At 42.0% G+C, this 20,913-nt stretch overlaps 1 protein-coding gene across 3 annotated transcripts in view; it reads right to left on the bottom strand.

Moving 5' to 3' along the window:
* The window catches only part of ASTN2 (astrotactin 2), an 856,022-nt gene that overhangs the window by 604,749 nt on the left and 230,360 nt on the right, over positions 1-20,913 (bottom strand). For 2 of the 3 annotated variants that reach the window (XM_081282178.1, XM_081282176.1), the window contains exon 4: positions 2,921-3,070. The exons of the other annotated variant lie outside the window; for it this stretch is intronic. In XM_081282178.1, coding sequence (XP_081138304.1) covers positions 2,921-3,070 — 150 coding nt within the window. The remainder of the gene's footprint in view (positions 1-2,920; positions 3,071-20,913) is intronic. 3 annotated transcript variants of the gene reach the window in all.

The following is a 20,913-nucleotide window of genomic DNA, read 5'->3' as shown; positions in this document are numbered from 1 at the left end:
CCTAGCAAGTTTGGTATCCAAAGGAGCAGAACTTTGATTGGCTGGTCACCAGAGATGGTGCTGAGGAGCTGACTCTGAGCCCAGGGGTGAAAGGTGAGAAGGGGCCAGACAGGAGGAGGATGAGTAGTAAAGGGGGGCGGTGTAGAAAGAGACATGGAAAGAAGAAGGACTAGTAAGTTCTCAGACTCTAAAGAAGGGAACCCTTAGCTCTGTTCAAGAAACAGGAAGGAAAACAAGAAACAAGTTTGGCTGAAGCACAAGAAAATGCAGAGCAGGTGATGTTAGAGAAGACAGCCTCGCCAGCTTCAGATCACACAGGGTTGACAAGGTGTGGTGCAGGCTGAGTCCCAGAGTTTGGATTGCATTCTTAGGCAAACAGGAAACTATTAAAGCAGGAGAGTGATATTATCTGATTGATATTTCTAAAAAGTTACTCTACCTACTTTGAGGGAACTGAATTTTTTAAAAAAGGGTGTAGTTGAAAGGAGGAGGTAAGAAATGACAGTGGTCAGAATTTGACACACATTGAGGAGATTCAAATGGATTCCTTCATGCATTCATTCTCTGAGGACCCATCTAACTTGTAAATGAAAACAGCATGCTATCCAATCACAATCTAGGTCAAGGAGATGTACGCTAATAATCTTACTCTGAAATTCTACTCTAATGGGGTGAGAGAGAGAGAGAGAGAGAGAGAGAGAGAGAGAGAGAGAGAGAGAGAGAGATTTCCAAGCGAAGGCAAAGATTATGCAAAAGAAAAAAGAAAAACTAAAAAACACAAAAGACTTGTATGAGGCATTGTTTATAATGATGACATATTAAAACCTCCCATGTTTCTAATTGTAGAGGCTGCTTAAGAAAATCATGGTGCATGAAATGGATATTTTAAAATAATTCAGTGACATAAAGATGTTTAAGGTGCGATACTAACACATAAAGAAGTGAGAGCTTATTGACTTGAAGTCAAGGGTATTTATGGGGTATACAATTAGGGGAATGTGGGAGGGGGATTCTTGGTGGATGTTGAAGGAATAAAGATAGATAGGGAAGACAGTACAATTTTGAGTGTCCCTGAATGCTCAATGTAGGGAAAAAAATTCACAATAGCATTTATTCAGTTCTTGATACAGGCTTCCTGGAGATTCTCAGGTGATCTACATTTGTCATTTCTTCAGCTCCTCCTAGCAATCTTCTAATATAAGGATCATGGTTTTGTGCAATGGGAAACTGAGGCTCAGAGAGGGCTGATAACTCTATCTAAGCCATGCAAGTGGAAACTGATGGGGTTGGGATCAGCACTGAGACATTTCTGACTTCAAGGCAACTGCTATTTAGCACATGAGTTCCAAAAATGAATTTCATCATTTTCAATGTGTGGCCTCAGCTTAACATGCAGATCTGGGGTTTTCACAGCATTCACGATCGCACAGGAGTGAGACATAGACATGCTTTCAACAAACAGCAATCGTCTCCCATGTGTCAGACACTGATTTAGGCCCGGAAATGCAAACACCACCCAAGCAATAAGACAATCCCTGCCTTCTGCCCAGCTAAAAGAGCTAGACGGAAGCAAATTACAATATGCAAAAATGAATCCAGTGATTAACACATGTATAAAGGAAAACTAGGACAACCCAGTGGGAATCGTGACTTCCACACAATACCTTCGTGGAAATGTACGCCTTAGGTTTGACTTAGAAAGACAGGTAGGATTTCACTTGTGTAGAATTTGATGGTTTAGTTAAAAACTCACTCTGATGGGTTTTTCCTGGATCTACCACACTTACTAGGCTGTCTGTTCCCTTGGGCAGTTTACTATAGCTCTTTCTGCCTCAGTGAGATGATCTATAAAATGGGAATTGTCATTGTACTGCCTCATATGGTAGCTCTGACGATCAAACAAAATAAGATGTATACTGCTGCCTAGAATAAATAAAGTGTGAGTAAATAAATTATTTATAGGGGTCAGATAGGTGACTTCATGCAGAGACAGTGGTATGAGGAGAGACACAGAGAGAGGTCAGAGCTCATGGATTTAGAAGAGACAGCGATCAAAACTCTGTGGGGCTTTGGATGTCACATTCCTCAGCCTGAATGCTTCTGAAGGTGCCAGACGGCCACAGAAGCCATGGAGAAGAGCTGGTTATTGGAAACTGAAAAGTGAGAGGCAAGAAGAAACACAACCAGATGCAGACTGAAAAGAAAGACCAGGCTTGGAAATCAGGCCATGCCAAGTGCGTTCCTCACATACACAAAGTCATACAGATTGCCAGGAAGATGATGAGGTAGCAGAGGGAAAGAGAAGAGGGAAGATCAACAGGAGGGGCAGAAGGAAAATGCTACTCTTTACGAAATGTTGGGCACTGTACTAAGATATTGCAAGGACCCCACGAAACACTCTACTTGGGGAAGTAGAGTGACAGCCTAGGTGACATACTAGCAGAACAAAAATTTGACTTCAATTCTTTCTAGTTCAGAATACTCATACTTTTGATCACTGTGTTACTTCCTTTCCTACAGACTGGACTCGACTTCCTGTTCTTGGGGGCCCATGTTCCTGACCTCCAGTCAAGGAGTCTTTTCACTCTTAGTTCTCCAGAGTGACACCAACCACAATTTAAAAGACCATCTACTGTTTGCAGGTCCTGGTGCTAGAAGCTTCCCATAGATTGTTGCTAATCTTCTTAATTCCTCCAGAATTTAAAGGACCCATTCCCATTCACAGATGAAGAAGCTGGGGTTCCCAGAAGTGAGCTCTGTCCCCAGGGGGAAAGGTCTGCTTTGTCCAAGGGGACTTATAAGGGACAAAGTGCAACAGGGTTCTATGAGCAATACAAGCAAGGGAAGAAGTCGTTCCAGCATCTCTGGGACCCTAGGACAGCCTGCTGTCTTCCTGGCAAGAGGTGCCAGGAGAGCCTACCTCGAGACTTGCTCCTCCGCTTCCGTTTCCCTGCCGAGGCGCTGCGCGGAGCTGGCTGCAGCTGACTGATCTCGATGGGAGTGTTAGCGCGGAAACTCTCCTTGAACTTCTGCATCAGGGACTCCACTGTCTCCTGCGTCGCCTCAGCTGCTGATACAGGGTGGCAATGGGCTGAGATTAGGGCTTGGCCCACCCTTAGCCCCTATAGGACTGGGCTTGGTCACCTTGAGTCTCAAAACTCCCTCCCTGACCCCGTGGAGATACAGAACCACACGCCATGGGCATAAGCACAGATGTAACGTCAGCATTATTGAACACCTACTATGTTACAGGTGCTGCCCTGTGCCCTTGGGATACAGTGGTAACAATTTAGATACAATCCGCATTTCAGGTAATTCATTCTTTGGTAGCATACAAATCCCAGCAATGCTAACCCTGCAACACTTATGTGATAGGAGAGTTTAGAACTCTAGAGCATCTCACTTCAGGCTTTCTGAAGAGAGCAATATCTAAACAAAGATCTTAAGGATGAGTGTAAATTAGCAAAGGCAGATCAGGATGGAGGTGGGGAAATCTGGAAAATAAGTGTCCAGGCCAGAAGAGCATGTGTGATAATCTGGAGCCAGAAGGAGCATGATTCTTGAGCAACAGAAAGGACCTTAGTGTAGGTGCAATGGAGCTTGCACGGGTAGATGGTAAGAAACAGCTGGAGGGAGATGGACACCTTGTAAACCACATTTGGAGTCTGGATGTTATCTCAATGGCAAAATGTTGTTACTGAAGGGCTTTAAATAGGAAGTTCATGGGAAATTGAGCCTCTTTGTTAACAATTATTAATTTGACTGTGGAGAATGCAAATGGAGGCAAGAGAGATGACCAGCATTGAGACTTTTGCAGTAGCCAGTCAGAGGCAATGGTGCCTGAACCAGGGCAGTGGTAGCAAAGGTCACTCAACGTCCTAGGAGATAAAACTCCAGTACTGTGGATACGTAGGTCACTTAGCACCATATCCCCATTATACGGAGCTTACACTGAGGTCTGCAAACGAGCTGTGTGACTTGCTCCAAGCCAGCGAGTGATGCAGTCACACCTTAGGATCTCTAGTCTGACATTCCCTTTACAAACAACACCTTCCAATGATTTGCTAGCAGGATTTCCACAAAGTTTCAAAACGACTGGTTAGAAAGTTCCAGCGAATGAAGAAAGTGAGGTCAGAAAGGCAGAGAGAAAAAGGCAGAAGATAAAAGGAAAGGGGAAAAAACCAACAAGGGTTGAGAAGGCAGGAGAAAGACAACATGAAAGGCAAGGAGGGGAGACCAGAAAGAAGACCGGGGGCTGCTACATGGCCCCCTGTGCTTTTGTTCTGAGACATTCCCAAAGACAGCCTTGACTTTGAAATCTTCAAACTCAGCCCTCCCTCCGTCTCTGTCTCCGGAGGCGAGGGAATTTCTTCAGCTACCTTCTGTCTGATACCAGGAGATGGCAGGTGCCAAAGACTTTCTTTGAAGAGGTTTCATCGGATTGGACAAAGAAGGTTCCTGAACATCCCAGCACCCACGGCTAAAGTGCCCCTGTTTCCTCCAGATATCCTCCCATTAGACAGGTATGTCTGCAGGGTAGGTGCCACCCAGAGGGCAGATTGGGAGAGTAGGTTCTGTGAGAAGCCTCATCCTCAGGGACAGGAGGATAATATTTGGTGTCTAGGGACAAGACAACAGGCAACAGAATGAGCTGCGTGGTGACATTCTAGCTCCCTCACTGCTCCTGCTCCCCTCTCCAAGGACACCTCCCTTAGGTCCTACTTAAAGTGGTGCAATAAGACTCCAAACATGGGCTTCTTACTCAAGCCTGCAGAGAAGACCCCTCCAAAGGAAGGTAAAGATCTGAGAAGCAACGTCAGGCCCAATTTGATTCCTTAAACCCAGAGAGAAGAGTGACTTAACCCAGAATTGAAAGAGGTAAGATAAGCCATTGTAAAAGAATCCAGAACAAGTAGTGAACTGTCTGAAATTCTCAAATAGAGGGACTCCCCTAGGTTTGTCAGTAGCCATTCATTCACTCATCTCCCCACTTATTTATCTCTTCATTCAGCAGCATTTACAGAAAAACCATCACAAGCCTCTGGTGAGAACAAGAGGAACACCTCTTGTTACAACCAAACACTGTAGACTGGTTGGCTTAACAAAACATCATGGACTGGTGGCTTCAACAGCAAACTCTTATTTTTGTAGGGTCGTAAGGAGGTAAGTAAAATTGAGTGAGGTCATAAGGAAGGGTAATAATCTGATTGGACTGGAAAGAGAGACACCTCTTTCTCTCTCCCTCTTCTCCACCATATGAGGACACAAAGAGGAGGTGACAGTCTGCAAGCCAGGAGGAAAACCCTCACCAAAACCTGACCCTGATGGCCTTAGACTTTTAGCCTTCAGAACTATATGAAAACCATTGCTTATGCCACCCCATCCACTGTATTTTATTATGTAGTCCAATCAGACTAAAACACAATCTAAAAAAGACTATGACCTTGTCTAGGAAATAATGGAAATGTGCTTCATGGAAATGGGCACGTGACTAGGGTCTGAAGAGTATGCATCATCAAGTGGGAGGAAGTGTTGGGTGTTGGAGAGGTGAGGTGAGGACAGAAAAAGAGATAGAACAGTCTAAATGCAGACCTTTTAGGGAGAAGGACTATGGAAGGGGTTGAAACTGGCCTTTGGTACTGAATTACTGCCAGCAAGTGACATGAGATAACCCAGGAGAAGAAACAGGAAGCCTAACCCTGACCCTTACTCCTTGGACCTTGTGAAGGATGGACCATGCTGAAGGTTTTAGAGGGGCAGGAGCAGATTTGCATGAAGGGAAGATTTCTCTAGAAAAAAGAGAAGAATTTACTGGGAAAGAACAGGAATGAAAATGAGAAGACCAACTAGGAAGATAACACAACAGCACCAGAGCCCAAGTATGAGACGATGGCTGCCTGGAGTAGTGCAGACACAGTAAAGATGGGGACGTAGGTGGAGTAGTAGAGAGAATAGAGGCAGAAGCAGGAGAATAGTAGAGACTGAGAAGTGGGCAACATTGAGAGTGATATTGTAGGTAAAACACCCTCGGGTCGTGAACGCAGACCGAAAGGGGCAGACATGGGGTGGGGAACTTGAGTTTGACTCCTGGTCTTCTGGCTTTTCACAGCTGCAGAACGATGGTCCCTCATCAAGAGCAGGGACCCTATAAAAGTCTACATTTGATAGGCATGAACAAGCTTGGTTTTAGGTATGGAAACTTAGGGGTCTCTTCAAAACATCTAAGTGGCAGTGTGGAGTCGAGACTTGAGTTCTTTGGGTCACACACTCGCAAGAGAGAGCCAGCCTCTAGGGAGACTCCATGCAGGCATCCCTTTGAAGAGGTAAGAGGAAGTATCTGTAATAGTAAAGAACATGAGCTTCTGGCACAGTGCAGGCAACAGAATGCATACATACCCCTATCTGTGCTCATTGCTCTCCATTGGCACCCCTGATCCACCATGCTCCCCAGGTGCATTCTTCCCATTGGCACCCCTGATCCACCATGCTCCCCAGGTGCATTCTTCCCATTGGCACCCCTGATCCACCATGCTCCCCAGGTGCATTCTTCCCATTGGCACCCCTGATCCACCATGCTCCTCAGGTGTATTCTTTCCATTGGCACCTCTGATCCACCATGCTTCCCCAGATTCATTCTTCCCATCTGTCCCAGTGGCAGATCCCTAGGGGCAGTATCACCTAGCTCCATGTTATCTGGCTGCAAGGTGGGTTTGGCCAGTAGGATGCTCTGGCTAAAGATGGGAAGGGAGAGTGTAGAGTATCTCTTCCCTCACTCCATTCCTGTTTCCATACCATATCTGATAGAGACAAGGACCCTGGGTAATCACATCTTCTGCCAGGGGTCCCTTTTCCACAGTTCCAAATTTCACACCAATAAAACACTTTCCTCTCCCTGCCCCTTCAGTTCCAGCAGCTAATAGTGGCTTCCTGTCCTGCCCTGTCCCTGGTACCTTGATTTCCACATGTTGACTTTCCTTGCTCTTCCTAGACCTCCACAAACAGTTGATTCATTGAATTCTCATAAAATCTTTTTATTTGGGGATGCTTCTTTGTCTAGACAGAAAATGACTGATACACTATCCCCTCTCTGTTCTTCCTATCTCTGAAATTCAGCAATTTCTAAAGGTCAGCGTATCCCTGTCCTGTTATTTCTACGTTCTTTCCCTTGAGCTGATATAGACTTAAATGGCTGGGGGAGAGGAAAGACACATGGAGAGAGAAGGTTTGCTCCCCTGAGCTTCAAGGGTTTCTGATCCCAACTGTAGCAAATCCTATCCATCTGTTTGGCTGCTTTTGTCTTGGCAACAATGCCAAGAGCCCAGGCGGTCTAAGGGGGCCAGTGCTAGTGTATCTCTTCCCTCTCCAATTTCGTCCTGCATGCCACCCTCTTCACAGCACCCCTCCAGCCCCCATTCTGCAGCTCTATCAACATCAATCCATCAAGTTGTTCAAATAAGCCTTATTACCTCCTGGTACCCACCAAGCTCTGCCTCCCCAGAGTGGCAAAATGCTCACCATGGCCCGGATGAATGCAACAGATGGTGCTTGATTTGGGCATCGCGGCAGGTCGAGGAAAGGGAGGGAGACGAGGGGAATGCTGCCTCTTTCTAATTGACATATGAGAGATTGTCGAGCTTAATGGGAGTGAACCACCCGGGTTTAAGGGGAGAAGCCCTGGCACCCAGGCCAAGCTGGAAAGAGAGAGGAGAAGAGAGCAGGAGAGAGAGGGAAGAGGAGAAGAAAACAGAGTGGAGGGCAGAATTATGCTCAATAATCAATGATGGGGGCAAAGAGGATGATAAGGGAGAACAGAGAACGGAGGGCGTGGAAAGGACAGGAAAGAAGAGAGAGAAAGAGAAAAAGCCAAAGAGAAGACCCAGAGAGAGGGCTGAGCCATAGTCCCTTTACAAAGGCAGAAGGGGCCTTGTTGGTTTCCAGATACCAGGCAAGCCTCGGCCTCTTCCTCTACCTTGCAGAGCAGGCTCTGCATGTTTGTCTGCACTGATTCTTGACAACTGTATACTCAAACTGTTATGCACTGCTCTCTCCTCCCAACAGCACCCAGGATGTTCCACTACTGAAATATGTATAGGTTTGAGTTCAAGTTTTGATAGCACTTTATCACCTCTTTAATTTTTTCAGACACATTCAATCTGTGTTAGAAGAAAAATTCACAATTCTTGAGCGACAACTCTTTGCCAGGAAAGGAGCCTGGCATTTCCTTATGCTTTCTCATTTATTCCTCCTAACAGCCTTGAAAGGCAAGGATCATTAACTCCCATTTTAAGATGAGCACTAAAACTCAGAGAGGTTAAATGGTTTTCCAGGGTCACACAGCCTAGAAATAGCAGAACTGAGATTTGGACTCAGGTTACAGTAACTGAAGCTCCAGCTCCATTCATTGCACCCTTTAGGTCCTGCCTCTGGTCTGCTTGGTAGGTGGACATTGAGTTTGGATGCCACTTCTTCAGGCCTGGAAAGTGACTCTGATAGCCAGTTCCAATTTACATCATCTTGGCAAGGGAGCCCCAGGCAATTTGGTCCTGGCTGGAACCAGTGAGTCCCACTGGTTAGAGACTGATGCCAGAGGAGCCTTCCTCAAGACTGTCCAGTATGGGAGTCCCAAGCTCAGCTCATGTCACATGCTGTCACTTCTCTCTCATTATAGAATGATGCTCAGAGAACAAGCAGCCGGTGGTCACTGACCACGTTGTCCAGTACAAGTGAGAAAGGCCACTCAAGTTCATTCCCATCTCTCCAGCTATGTGGCCCTGAGTGACTGCTTTCATTTTTGCAACCCTAGTTTCCTCCTCTGTAAATGTCTGCAGGATTGCTAAGTTAATTGGACTCAGGCATGTGCAGTGTCTAATAGAGCTTCTAGAACACAGTAATAGCTAAGAAGGAGTATGCATGGCCACTTATTACCCCTTCAGCTCAATGATGTATCACTTCACTTCTCCCTTGCTTTATTCATTCTGAAAGTCGTTGGCATTATAAAATGGCCATTTGGGATTTCTCTTCAAGACTACATATTTCCACCTTTATTCAGATATAAATGAAAGGCAACCAGAGAGAGTCATGGTTAAAGACAGCAACTGACCAAGGCCCAAAGCTCCTGTCTCCTATTTACATGACTCTTCCATGTTTCCCAAATTTTTGTTGAATACATTTAATCTCAGATCTTGAGATGATCAATTTTATGTGTCAAGTTGGCTAGGACACTATATCCAGATGTTTGATCCAACATTATTTTATATGTAGCTGTGAGGGTATTGATTAGATGATATTGACATTTAAATGAGTAGACTTTGAGTAAAGCAAATCTCTCTCCAAAATTTTGGATAAGCCCCAGATAATCAGTTGATGGACTTGATAGAAGACTGACTTCTCAGAGCAGGAGGGAACAGTCCCCTTCAGACTTGTGCCACAACATCAACTCTCCCCTCCCCTCTCCAGCCTGCTGGCCCACCCTGCAGCCTCAACAATCACATGAACGACTCGCTTAAGATAAACTTCTCAACAAGGAGAGAGAAAGATACAGACATAGAATATACACAACCAACAGGAGGTGTGTACATCTACTAATACTGATCGGTTGGTGTCTTCTGGCTTTGGACTGGGTTCATTCAAATGCCAGGATTGGGGGAAAGGTCATAGAAGACACCCCCAGTTCTAAGTTATTACCTGAGCTAGAAAAATCCCACACAAAAGCAAAGAACCATCAAGTTTTCAAGTTGGACACGTTCAGTCACTGACACAATATCCCATCTCATGCAAGAGTCACCTCTTGATGAAAAGGTGGGGGGTGGGGGGAGGAAAGAAAGAAGGAGGGAAGAAAGGAGGGAAGGAAAGAAGGAAAAAAAAACAGGCAGTGTTCCTTAGCCAGATAATAAGCACATCTCACAACTAGAACAAATTCAAAACCCATGTATACATTTTTAAAAATGGCTGCCTCTTCCCAACTCTCAGGGATAAAAAATTGATGGACAGAATTTTCTCACTTTTTAGTTTTCTCTCCCATACATTTTCCTAAACCTTTGGTGCCTGGTACAGCTTATCTTCAAGCAAGTGCCTGCAGACGAGACAAATGGACAAACAGCAACAAATACAAATTGGAAAACCAGGGAATAGCCTTTTCTTATACCCAAGATCTTGGGCCTATCAGTTAATACTGTAGACTTACAGGATGGTCATGATCTCAACTGGGAGAACTGCACCACATTTGAGTGATGGAACTAAACTCAGTGATATTTTCCTCTGTTCTGTTAACAACACAAAATCTTCCAGGTTCATGGAGCTAGTTCCATGCTCCCTAGCCAGAACACACAGAGTCTCCAAGAATCCTTCCAGCCCCAACATCTTGTAGTTCTAAATGTGAATGAATGTGCTTTTACCAAGATGGATGTAACAGTTACAGGAATCGCACTCCTCAGTTTGCAAAGCACTTCCACTTCCCTTAACTAATGTCACCCTAGAGAACTGAACTACCATTGTGTAGAGGCCAGAGAGGTAAAGGACATTCCAATGGTTGAATGGAGTCAATACCACAGTCCAAGGAAGATAGATCTGTGAATTCTGGTTCTCAGATTTCCATCTTATTATTTCTGGCTCCAGTAGCATCCAGGATTTCCATTACCAGTCTTCTTCAGCTCTTCCTGGTCATGGTTCTCTCTGGATCTTGCTATAACCCAGAACCTGAACAGAGCTCTAACATATAGAAATGCAGCTTCTGCCATGGTCTTCTGTCTGTTCTCATACTTCCTCTGTCATGCTCATCAGATTTTGGCTTTGAACTCAGAGAGATCATTAGGTCCTGACTGCAGGCATTTTGTGCAAAACACTTGGGAAGATATGAACTTGTTGCTAAGATCCAGCACCATCATTTGGTGTGAGGGGAATTCATTTTTCTGGAAGGTCATTGGCAGAAAGGGGAAAATCCCACTCTCTTGCCTTTACTCCCTTCCTCTCCAGAAATTTAACCTCCTCCTGGTTTCACTTCTTCCCCCAGAGAGTCAGCTTGATCTGTTACCAGAGTTCACCTAAATATATTATTCCAAATTTGCCAAAAGCATTTCATCAGCCAGATAATCACAGTAACAATAGTGGCATTTATAAATGATGGTTTACTATGTGATAAGGAATGTTTTAAGGTAAACACAGCCATCACTTAATGTAATCCTCATAAGACATGGGATGCACATCCTCATTTCTTCATCCATCCTGAACCCATATCTTCACTCATTTTCACTGTCCCTTGGCTTGGGCTTGGCTATGTCATGGCCAATGGTACATGGGTGGAAGTCAGCATGTGCTAGTTCTGAGCCTGGGCTTCAAGAGGTGCCACCCATTTCTGCTGACACATTTATACCTACCACTACCAAGGGGAACTTGTCACAATTAATATGTTGGTCTAGGAGGACGAATAGTGAACCACGGATTCACATCTCTGCAGCAGAGATCTGCTGCCCTAATACCTACAACCTGGGTCCCTGACACCAGCCAACATGTAGATGACAAGTAAACCCAGTGAGATGAGTGTAATATTCCATCTAATCCTCAGACACAGGACTAATCAGTATTATTACTGGATGCCCCTGAGATTTTGTGGCAATTTGTTATATGGCATGGTTGTCACAATGACTGACAGATACACAAGTTTTCAAGATACATATCATTATCTCCATCTTTCAAATGGGTAAGACCCACAGAGGTTAATTAAGTTTTCAAGGGTCATACACAGCCTATAAATGACAGAGCTTCAAATATTACTTAATGGCTTGTTCTAAAGTAGGGCCAATAAATATGGTTTGATGAATGACTTCCACATTGGAGAGGATGGGAGGAACCATTCCCCTGTCAGCCAACTTCCCCTTAGATCATATTAATAATCACTGTGAGGATGACCCCAGAAACACAACCATCTGAAATGGAGCAGTCTCTCTTCGGTGACTTGAAGTTCACCAACACATTCATTAGCAGGCTTCAGAGTTGGGCTATGCTTATTCAATCGATGGACAGATGTTTCAGGATATCTATGGCTGGGCACTCAGTGCAGGGTACAAGATATGCAATTCTAACATGAGTGCAAAACTCACCCATGACAGGGTCAGGAGGAGATAATGAGAGAACAGAACATGTAATTTGTTCAACTCTTTGTGTGCGTGTGTGCGGGGGTGAGTGGTACTAGGGCCTTGTGCATGCTAGGTAAGTATTCTACCATTGAGCCACACACCCAACTTATACTATTCTCACTACCCAACTGGCAGATTTTTCATCCATTTTCCTTTAAACTAATCTTCCCAATGCAATAGGGGAGTTGTAAATTTAAGCACATGTAAGTCAACTACAGCAAATGGCAAAGATTTTTGTAGTGAAATTAATGCAGCCACATATAAATACATCCTATTTCTGAATATTAAACTCTTAAAATAGACTGGCTAAATATATAGACAATAATGGATTGAGGCTGAGTTGGCGTTACTATAAAGCTTGGGATTTTCCATTTAATGACTTATAATTTCAATTTCCCTTTTCTCCAAGACGGTAAGAGCAAACTTGCTTTATTATTCCTAATTATATGCCACCACCGCACAAAATCCCAAGCAGAAAGCTAGAGAATAAAATCGGTTGTTTAGCACAGAATCCTGAAGTGAAAACTCAGAAGATCTGGAGGCAGAAGAAAATGATATCAGTTCTAAGTCACTTGCTCTGTGTCTCTGGACATTTCACCAACCTCTCTGAGCCTCAGAAAAGAAAGTATATTGTGAAATCTATGTGTCAAAGCATTTGGTAAGCTGGGTCACTACAAAACTTTGAAATATTGCCACTTCACTATTGTTAGTAAATCATGGAATTCTGAATTCTGCTTCTTACATCCTTAAGATTTTTGGAGTGAAATTAATGCAGCCATATTATATCCTTAAATAGATAGTGTACATATGAAGGGGTGAGATAAGGCAATGAAGGTAAAAGATGGTGCAAAATTATTTTATTATCATAGACACCAAGATTCAAAGCCTGATTCTGTCTATTAACATCTGCTCACCCTTGAGTACAGCACCATATCCTCTCTGAGCCTCAGTTTTCATTTTCTAAATGCCAATGAGGATACCTATAAAAAATTTAAATAAGACCAATAGTGATGCAAATTTCTCATATTTGTTGAGTGCTTATACTAGACACTGTTACCTTGATGCCACTCATCACAAGCCTGGGAAGTGGGTGACATTACCATCATCATTATGGGGACAGAAGCAGGCCTGGAGCCCAAAACTGGAGCCCAAACCTGTTTTCCTTCTATAGTCTTAACTACTATGGAAATTGTAAATATAAACAGGAAAACAGAAGGCAGAGAAGGAACATGGAGTGTTGGGGCTGTCCCAGACACCTATGTGGGGCTACCATGTGGTGTGGGCCTCATATGTATCTCCTAAATTGTTTTCATCCCATAGCTAGATAATCCTGAATTATCTTTTTTTTTTTCTCTCCTTATTTAGCCCTAGTTAAAACTGGCTCAGCTAAGTACTCTGGATGCCTCCTTTCTTCTCTGTCCCTTTCCCAGGAAGCAGCCAAAAAAACTGAGCTACAGCAGCAGAGAGGACTGGAAATCATGTCTTCACTGGAACAGAACAAATTCCTCCTCTGATGTTTTTTTGGTGAAATAATACAGATCCATCCTGGGGAGCCGTTTGCACAGGGAGGCTGCATGCACGGGCGAATAGGTCTTGAGGAATGCTCTCATTTTCCTAGATGTGCACAATGAGGTAGAGCGATGTGATAAAAGAAAGAGCCAGAGAGGAGGAGAGATGTAACAGCTGAGACAGAACCTCCAAACTGAGCTTGTCTCATGGCAACCTGGGAGATCCTGATAACTCTTGAAGGGAGCTCACACTCCAATGGCTTCTTTGATAAGGGGGATTCCAGGGACATAAACACCATGATCCATTTCTTTTCTCTAATTTTCTTCCTCCTCTTCCTCTTCCTTTATCTCTTGCTAGTCCCCTCCTGATTTAAATCTACAGAAGTCAGACCTCACGTGCCTGGGTTAGAGGTGGGCATCCAAATCTACCAATAATGTAGATTTTAAAAGCACAAAGTCAGTTTGATATTTTTCTCTCTACTCTTTATTTTTCTTTCAGTAATTTGGGCATCAGAAAAAGCTCAATATGTGCTCACAATTAGGTGACCAGTGAGAAAATAACCCATATTCCTAGGTAATGCTCATAGAAACATAAAATTTAGAACCAAGAAGGACACAGTTCTGCTCTTCGTTGTTCAGAACATTCCAAGAAAATTATATTGAGATAGTGTCACATTAAGACTATGATTAGCCCAGTAGAGCAGGTCCAGATATGAGAAACTAGTCTGGCATGGAAGCTTGTAATAGTATCAAGAGGAACAATAAAACTCTGTTAGGGAGTGGAAATTAGCTGACTTCAATTATTTGAAAGACCACAATTCTTCTATGACTTCTAATACTAATGCCTCACATTTGTATCTGTAGCTGATTCCCAGGATCCACACTGCAGACATTATACAGTTTGACTTGCTCTTATGCAAAATGTTTGAGACCAGAAGTATTTCAGATTTTGGAGGGTTTTTCTTCTTTGTTTGTTTGTTTTTTAATGTTTGTATGGACTTTCCTGGTTGAACATCCTCAATCTGAAAATCTAAGATCAAAAATGCTACAAAATCCCAAATTTTTCAAGTATCCTGTTGAGGCTCAAACATTTCAAATTTTAAAATATTAAGGATTTCAGATTTTGGAATGAGGGATGTTCAATCTGTATGTGTTATAATTATGAGAGCTAATATTTTTGAGTGATTATACTAGGTCAGACATCTGCTAAAGAATATTATAGATATAATTTCATGTCACTTCTATGTCACTGCACAGAAAAAAAACACTTTTTATAGCTCTCTTTTAAAGAAAGAAAACTGATCCTGAGAGATTAAGGATCTTGACTAAGACAGGGTTTTTCAACCTTGGCACTACTGACATTTGGGCCTGGAAATTTCTTTGTTGTGGAGAATTATCATGACAAAGAGTTATTGTGCTTTGTAGGAGGTCCAGCAGCATCCCTGGCCTCTACTCAGTTTACCCTAGCATTTCCCTCCCCAAGCAGTGATGACCAAAAGTGTCACCACATGCCCCTGGAGCAGCAAAATCACCCCTTGAGTTGAGATCCAACGGAGTAATTACCTATGTGGTGAGGGGGAAGGTTGAGTTTCAAACTCAGATCCATTTGGTGGACCAGGACCTTTACCTTAAGAATAAAAATAGTAATAACTGTAATCGCCATATCAGTCCTTTCATGAATCTACTGCCTAACAATAAAAAGAAGATCTTACAAAGGCATCAAGTCCCCCGAAACTAGCAGTAATCGGGCAGAGATCCCACATTGCAAAATAACATAGAAGAGATTCAAACATTTGATATAAAGCAGGTCAGACCACAATGAACATCATCCTGTGAATTTCAAAGTTGACGCTCTTATTTTTTATTCTCCTCCAGTAGCCACAGTGTAGTCATTTAAGTAATTTTATAATTATAGAAGAAGGAAAAAAATCTTAATTTGAAAAGTCTTCTCCTGAGCAGAAGCCTAGAAAGTTCACCTTGTTTTTATGTGGACAGGATGGGAAGGTACCTTTCCAACTCCCTTTCTCCTCCCCTCCCACACACACCTAGACACAATCCATCTGGTCCAGGCCCTGGGCTCAGGAACAACCAATCCATTATCTAGTTCTAGGCAGGAGTGAGTTGAGATGTGATGGCAAGTCCCCAGTTGAGCAGCACATGGACAAGTCTCCACTGACTTGGGATATGTTAATGATGCCCGAGAAATAAAGACCTGGATGGGAGGGAAGCCCACAGCCTCAAACCTGGCTCTTTACACCAGCAAAGCATCTACCCTGGGTCATATTTTAAAGAAGAGGAAAGTAGCGGAGAGACAGGCACATCTCTAACAAATGGAGACTAGCAGGAAAACCAAACCAAAACAAACCAAAACAAACCCCAAAAAACCACATGGATCCAAGTCAGTAGGAAACCTGTGGGAAGGAAGTCAATCGCCCCTGTGGCATTTCAGAGTTATACCTCAAAAAAATCCTGAAAATGCAAAGTATCATTGCAAGTTCAAGTTAAATTAAAGTTGGACTGAGTGGGTCTGGACACCAAAAGGAGTTCTTCCATAAACTGAGGATTTAAGCACTGAAATAAAATAAATGACAAGAAGACAAGGTAGAGTTTCAGTCTAGAAAGGCTAGTGAAATCTCCTGTCTAAGAGATTCCATTTACAGTCACCTGCAAAACACAGGCACTGAAGCAACGCGAAGGTTTGAGTGTGGTGTGTGAAAGAAGATGTAAAGTTTTCCTAGGTGGCATATAGGAAGGTGCAGAAATGCAAAGTCAGATTCAATCCAAAAGCTGATTGAATGTGGTTGGAGTTCTTGGAGTGCTACTGCTATTGATGAGATGAAGGAAGGGTGTGGCCCACTACAAAGGGGCTTCAATGCCAAGCTAAGCATTTGTATTTCAACCTGTATAACAGGGTTATATGAGCACATATTGATAAGAAAAGTTGGACTGTCTGAGATTTACTTTAAAAATATCAATATGACTGTCACTGAAAGAGAGATTCAGGGAAAAGAATAGGTAATGATAATAATGAAAAAAAAAAGAATTAAACTATATTGAGCCACTCAGCATGTGTCAGGAACTGTACTAGGCAATTTTACCTAAATTTTCCAATTTAATAATCACAACAACCATAGGAGGTAAATACTTCAATAATTTCTTTTTCACAGAAGAAGAAATTAAGCCTGAAATTCAAATTGTGCTCAATGTCTCAATATTAATTATTAATGAAGTCAATATAGTAATCCAGTTCCAATTCTAGTGACAATTCAAGGAGGTTTTATAAATTCAGACTAGCAAAAAAGCACAAATCAACTATTGCAATATCAAGAGAAGTAGAAAATAGAATATCTGTTTGAATATGTATGTATGTATGTATGTATATGTCATATATATATATATATATATATATGAGTTTTCATGGACAGAAGTTACAGGATCTAGATATGAATTAGAGGAGACAGAAAGAATTTAAAAAGTAACATGGTTGTACTCCTAAGAATGATATATAACCATAAGCTTTAGGGCTGACTATACCCCAATATATACAGAAGTTGCCTGAATGTGTCCTTCTTCAATTACAGAAGGACAACATGTCAGTGATATTTTTCTTGCCTTGATAGCTTTATTATAAAACTAAATCAAAACATTCACTGCAGAAAAGAAAAAAGCCAAGTCACAACATGAGGAATTTCCTATATCAATTTCAGGTGAGAGGAAGGCAGAGATCATTAGGTGAGACCCCACCCCAGATTTTGTGTTGTGGGCAAGACAGAGGATTTTGCAGACAACCATGGAAGGCACTGGATGATTGAGCAGGGAGTTCATGCAGGACTGAACTTGAAACAGGCAAACACAAGCAATGCAAATAATTCCTCACCTGTTCAATGAGCTGATCATGAATTTCTCTCTGGCTTAGACCCGCTAGGTAAGCCCAGCGCTGGCCATCAGACACTGGATGTCTAATGTTCATCCTCCCACACATCAGATACTTTGCTCCCTCTGATATTTACTACTCACCCTCAGCAAGTCTGAATGCCTTTTGCATTCTTCTCTCTTCTGATGTGCCTGACCCTCCCTACCTCATCCTCTCTCTACTAAGCACTCTTTCTCTTCCAAGCTAATTGTCTCCACCGATGTGTGCAAACAAACCATTTATGGAAAATGCCATAGAATGTTAATTTCATTTGGAATGGGGTAATTGCAAAAAGCACTTCCATTTTTTTTATATAGAATGAATAAGTATTGTATTAATAGTGCCATTTCCAATTATGACCACAATTGCAGGCCTGTCATCTTCTAACTGTGGGTTATTTTTCCTGGAACATTTTTTTCTGAAGTCTTCTTTTTAAATCCACACCCCATACCATTCCTTGCATCATTGTAATTAAAATAATGCAGAATAATTATAAATATATATCGGAAACTCAAATACCAGCATAGACTATCCAATGAGTGCTACTGTGCTTATTGCAATTTCTTCAGCAAAAGAGAAAAAAGGTTGGAGTCACCACTAAGGGATGAGAATGAGGCTCGAAAAGTCAGCAAGGAGCTGAGCAGAGCAGTGAAGAAAACTTGGCCAGAGTCTATATCCATGTTACCTGGATATTGGATGTACAGAAAAAAAATGTATTGACCATCTACCACCTGATTTTTCTCATCAAGGTGTCTCCATAAAGTTTTCTGGGTTTGTTTTGTTCTGAGATGGGGGTCTCGATATGTTGCCCAGGCTGGTCTTGAACTTGAGGACTCAAGTGATCATCCTCTTAGCTTGCCAAATAGTTAGACCACAGGTCTATCCCACCATGCCTGGCTTGAAATTTGTTTCTTAATACCAGTTTACAGATGAAGAAACTGAGAGGTTTAAGAGGCTAAGGAAGCTGACCAAAGTGAAGACCTGGAAAGCGCAAGCTAAGATTTTATCCTTTCATTCTATTACGAGCTAATTTTTATAATTAAAAACCACTGCAGAAAACCAAAATCAAAATGAAGAGTTCATTCATACATCTATGGGTCAAGTGGGGCTCAGATTACCAAGAAAGTTTCAGCTAGACTTCAAGTGGCAAATTGAGTTCAGCTCTATTTCATGTGTCTCTCGTCCGCTTTGGGCCAACAATCTCTATGGGGTCTATATGAGAAGACAATAAGAAGGACACCACTGCGTCTACCAATATCAAATGTGCGACACCCACTAATATCTCAGTGGCCAAAGCAAAGTTTCATGGCCAATCCGAACATCAGTGGGAAGTGTGCCTTGCCAATGGTGGTGGAGGGGGAGTGCATATTTGCTGAAAAAATATTAAAAAATAAATTATTGCTCTAATTCCTACTATACTGTGGACACCATACCACTGAAGGTCTAATTCCTAGAGTGCAGGGCTCAGGTCAAAGGTTGGTAAGCATGGTAACACAGAGGCAGTATTGAGTCATGCGATTTGGAATGAGAAAGTTTGTAAAAAAAAAAAAAAAATGTGTTTAAAGAGCAATAATACTAGTCCTTCCTAAGAAAGCTGTTGGAGGATGACTGAGATGCTACAGCAGAGTTCTAAAAAAGCATAATGCTTCTTTGTATGCTCCTGTTTTATTGCTTTGTTCTGCTTTGATTTTTTTCTTCATTAAACATCAATAACATTTATTTGATTATTTTCCCCTCAATCCATCCAAATGTAAACTAAATGAATAAAAAGACTATCCATTTCATTAACTGTTGCATTACCGGTGCTGACAGCATCAACTGGCTTGGAGCAGGCACTCAATAAGGATTTTTTAATAAATGAAATGAAAGATGTGGAAAATCCAGCTTATAAATATCCTGAACATGTACCATAAAAAACTCCACCTATGCCGAGCTGGGTACTGTCTTGACTCTGAAGAGGGAATATTTTTGAGAGGTACAGTGGGATGATGACAGTCATGGGTGGTGGTATGATGTTAGTAGTAAAGATAATGGAAATAATAAAGTATATACATTAAAGAGATTACTAGACTTGGAATCAAAAGGACTGATGACATCTTTCCGGCTGTGCAGCTTTGGCAGTTTTTGAACTTCTGCAATTCTCAGAAATCTTATTTATATAATCAGCTTAAGTATATACACTTTACCCAAATACCTCAAGTCTCTGAGATAATATGTTAATGTCTGGCACAAAATACCCAGCAACCAGGATGATGGTGATGATGATGGTGGAGATAATGGTGGTGGTGAGGACCAGCCTTCTCTTATTTCTTGTTTAGAAAACTGTATATTAAAAATAACTCTTGTAAAAGCAGGCAGGATGCACAGGGGATTTCTTGGGAAATAGCATCACTGTACGACCTACCTCTTCCTTTCTGGAAGGGATGTGGAAGGGGCCTTCACTCTTGGCAAGTGTAGTGGGAGGGCTCTCTTAGGTCTACTTGGAGACCTTGTATTACCTGATGTTGATTAAGCAGAGTCAAAGGAATTTTTTAAGTTTGTATGTGGGGCAATATTAGAAACTAATACTATAGTGCTACTCAAAAAAAAAAAATATAAATGGTGGTAGGAAACACTGCATCCCCAGTACCATTCTTGAACAGAATACCAGTTACAGCTTTCCAATACAATATTTGTAACACCTATTACTTTCTTAGATAGTGATTTTCTACCTGAGCCAGAGCTTTTGTTTTTAATTTAATAGACTCATTATGACATCTCTAGATGAAAATTACTTAGCAGGGAAATGGCAGAATTCGGCTTGAGTCTGCATCTCCTGGGTCATTCTCCCTATCATGAGATGATTGGTGTGTATAATTTATGATTCTAAATAAAAATTTTATTTTCTTTGGCTAAAACTTGGATTGACCATTAACTAGTCTAATTTTTTTCCCATTAGATTAAATATTTTTGCTCTTTGTTCCCATTTTTTCATAGTCTCCTGCTTCTGTAAAACATATTTGCAGTGATATGTGATGGCTACCAGTGGAAAACGAGTTCTATGTGGACAAAAACCATGTTTGTAAAATTTACTACTGTTCGTCCAGTGACCAGCAGAGTGCCAGGCACAGAGCAGGCATTCACTCTGTCTAATGAATGAATCAATGGATGGATTATCCATTACTTTTACCCTGAGTTTCAAAGCACTTGATCTTCTTAAGTGATTTTTTTTATCAGTACCCAATTGGTTCAATACATAAAGATCTGTCTTAAAATATATTTCCAACTTAAAAACCTTTTCCAATAGGTTTTTAAAATCAGTGATAGAAGCACCAAATTTTAGAGGTCTATGAAACTTTCAAAACTCTAGTTTACTAATGGG

This window comes from Spermophilus citellus (assembly GCF_964194105.1).
Source record: "Spermophilus citellus genome assembly, chromosome: 2".
Lineage (NCBI taxonomy): Eukaryota > Metazoa > Chordata > Mammalia > Rodentia > Sciuridae > Spermophilus > Spermophilus citellus.
This window is presented reverse-complemented; position numbering and strand designations above follow the sequence as displayed.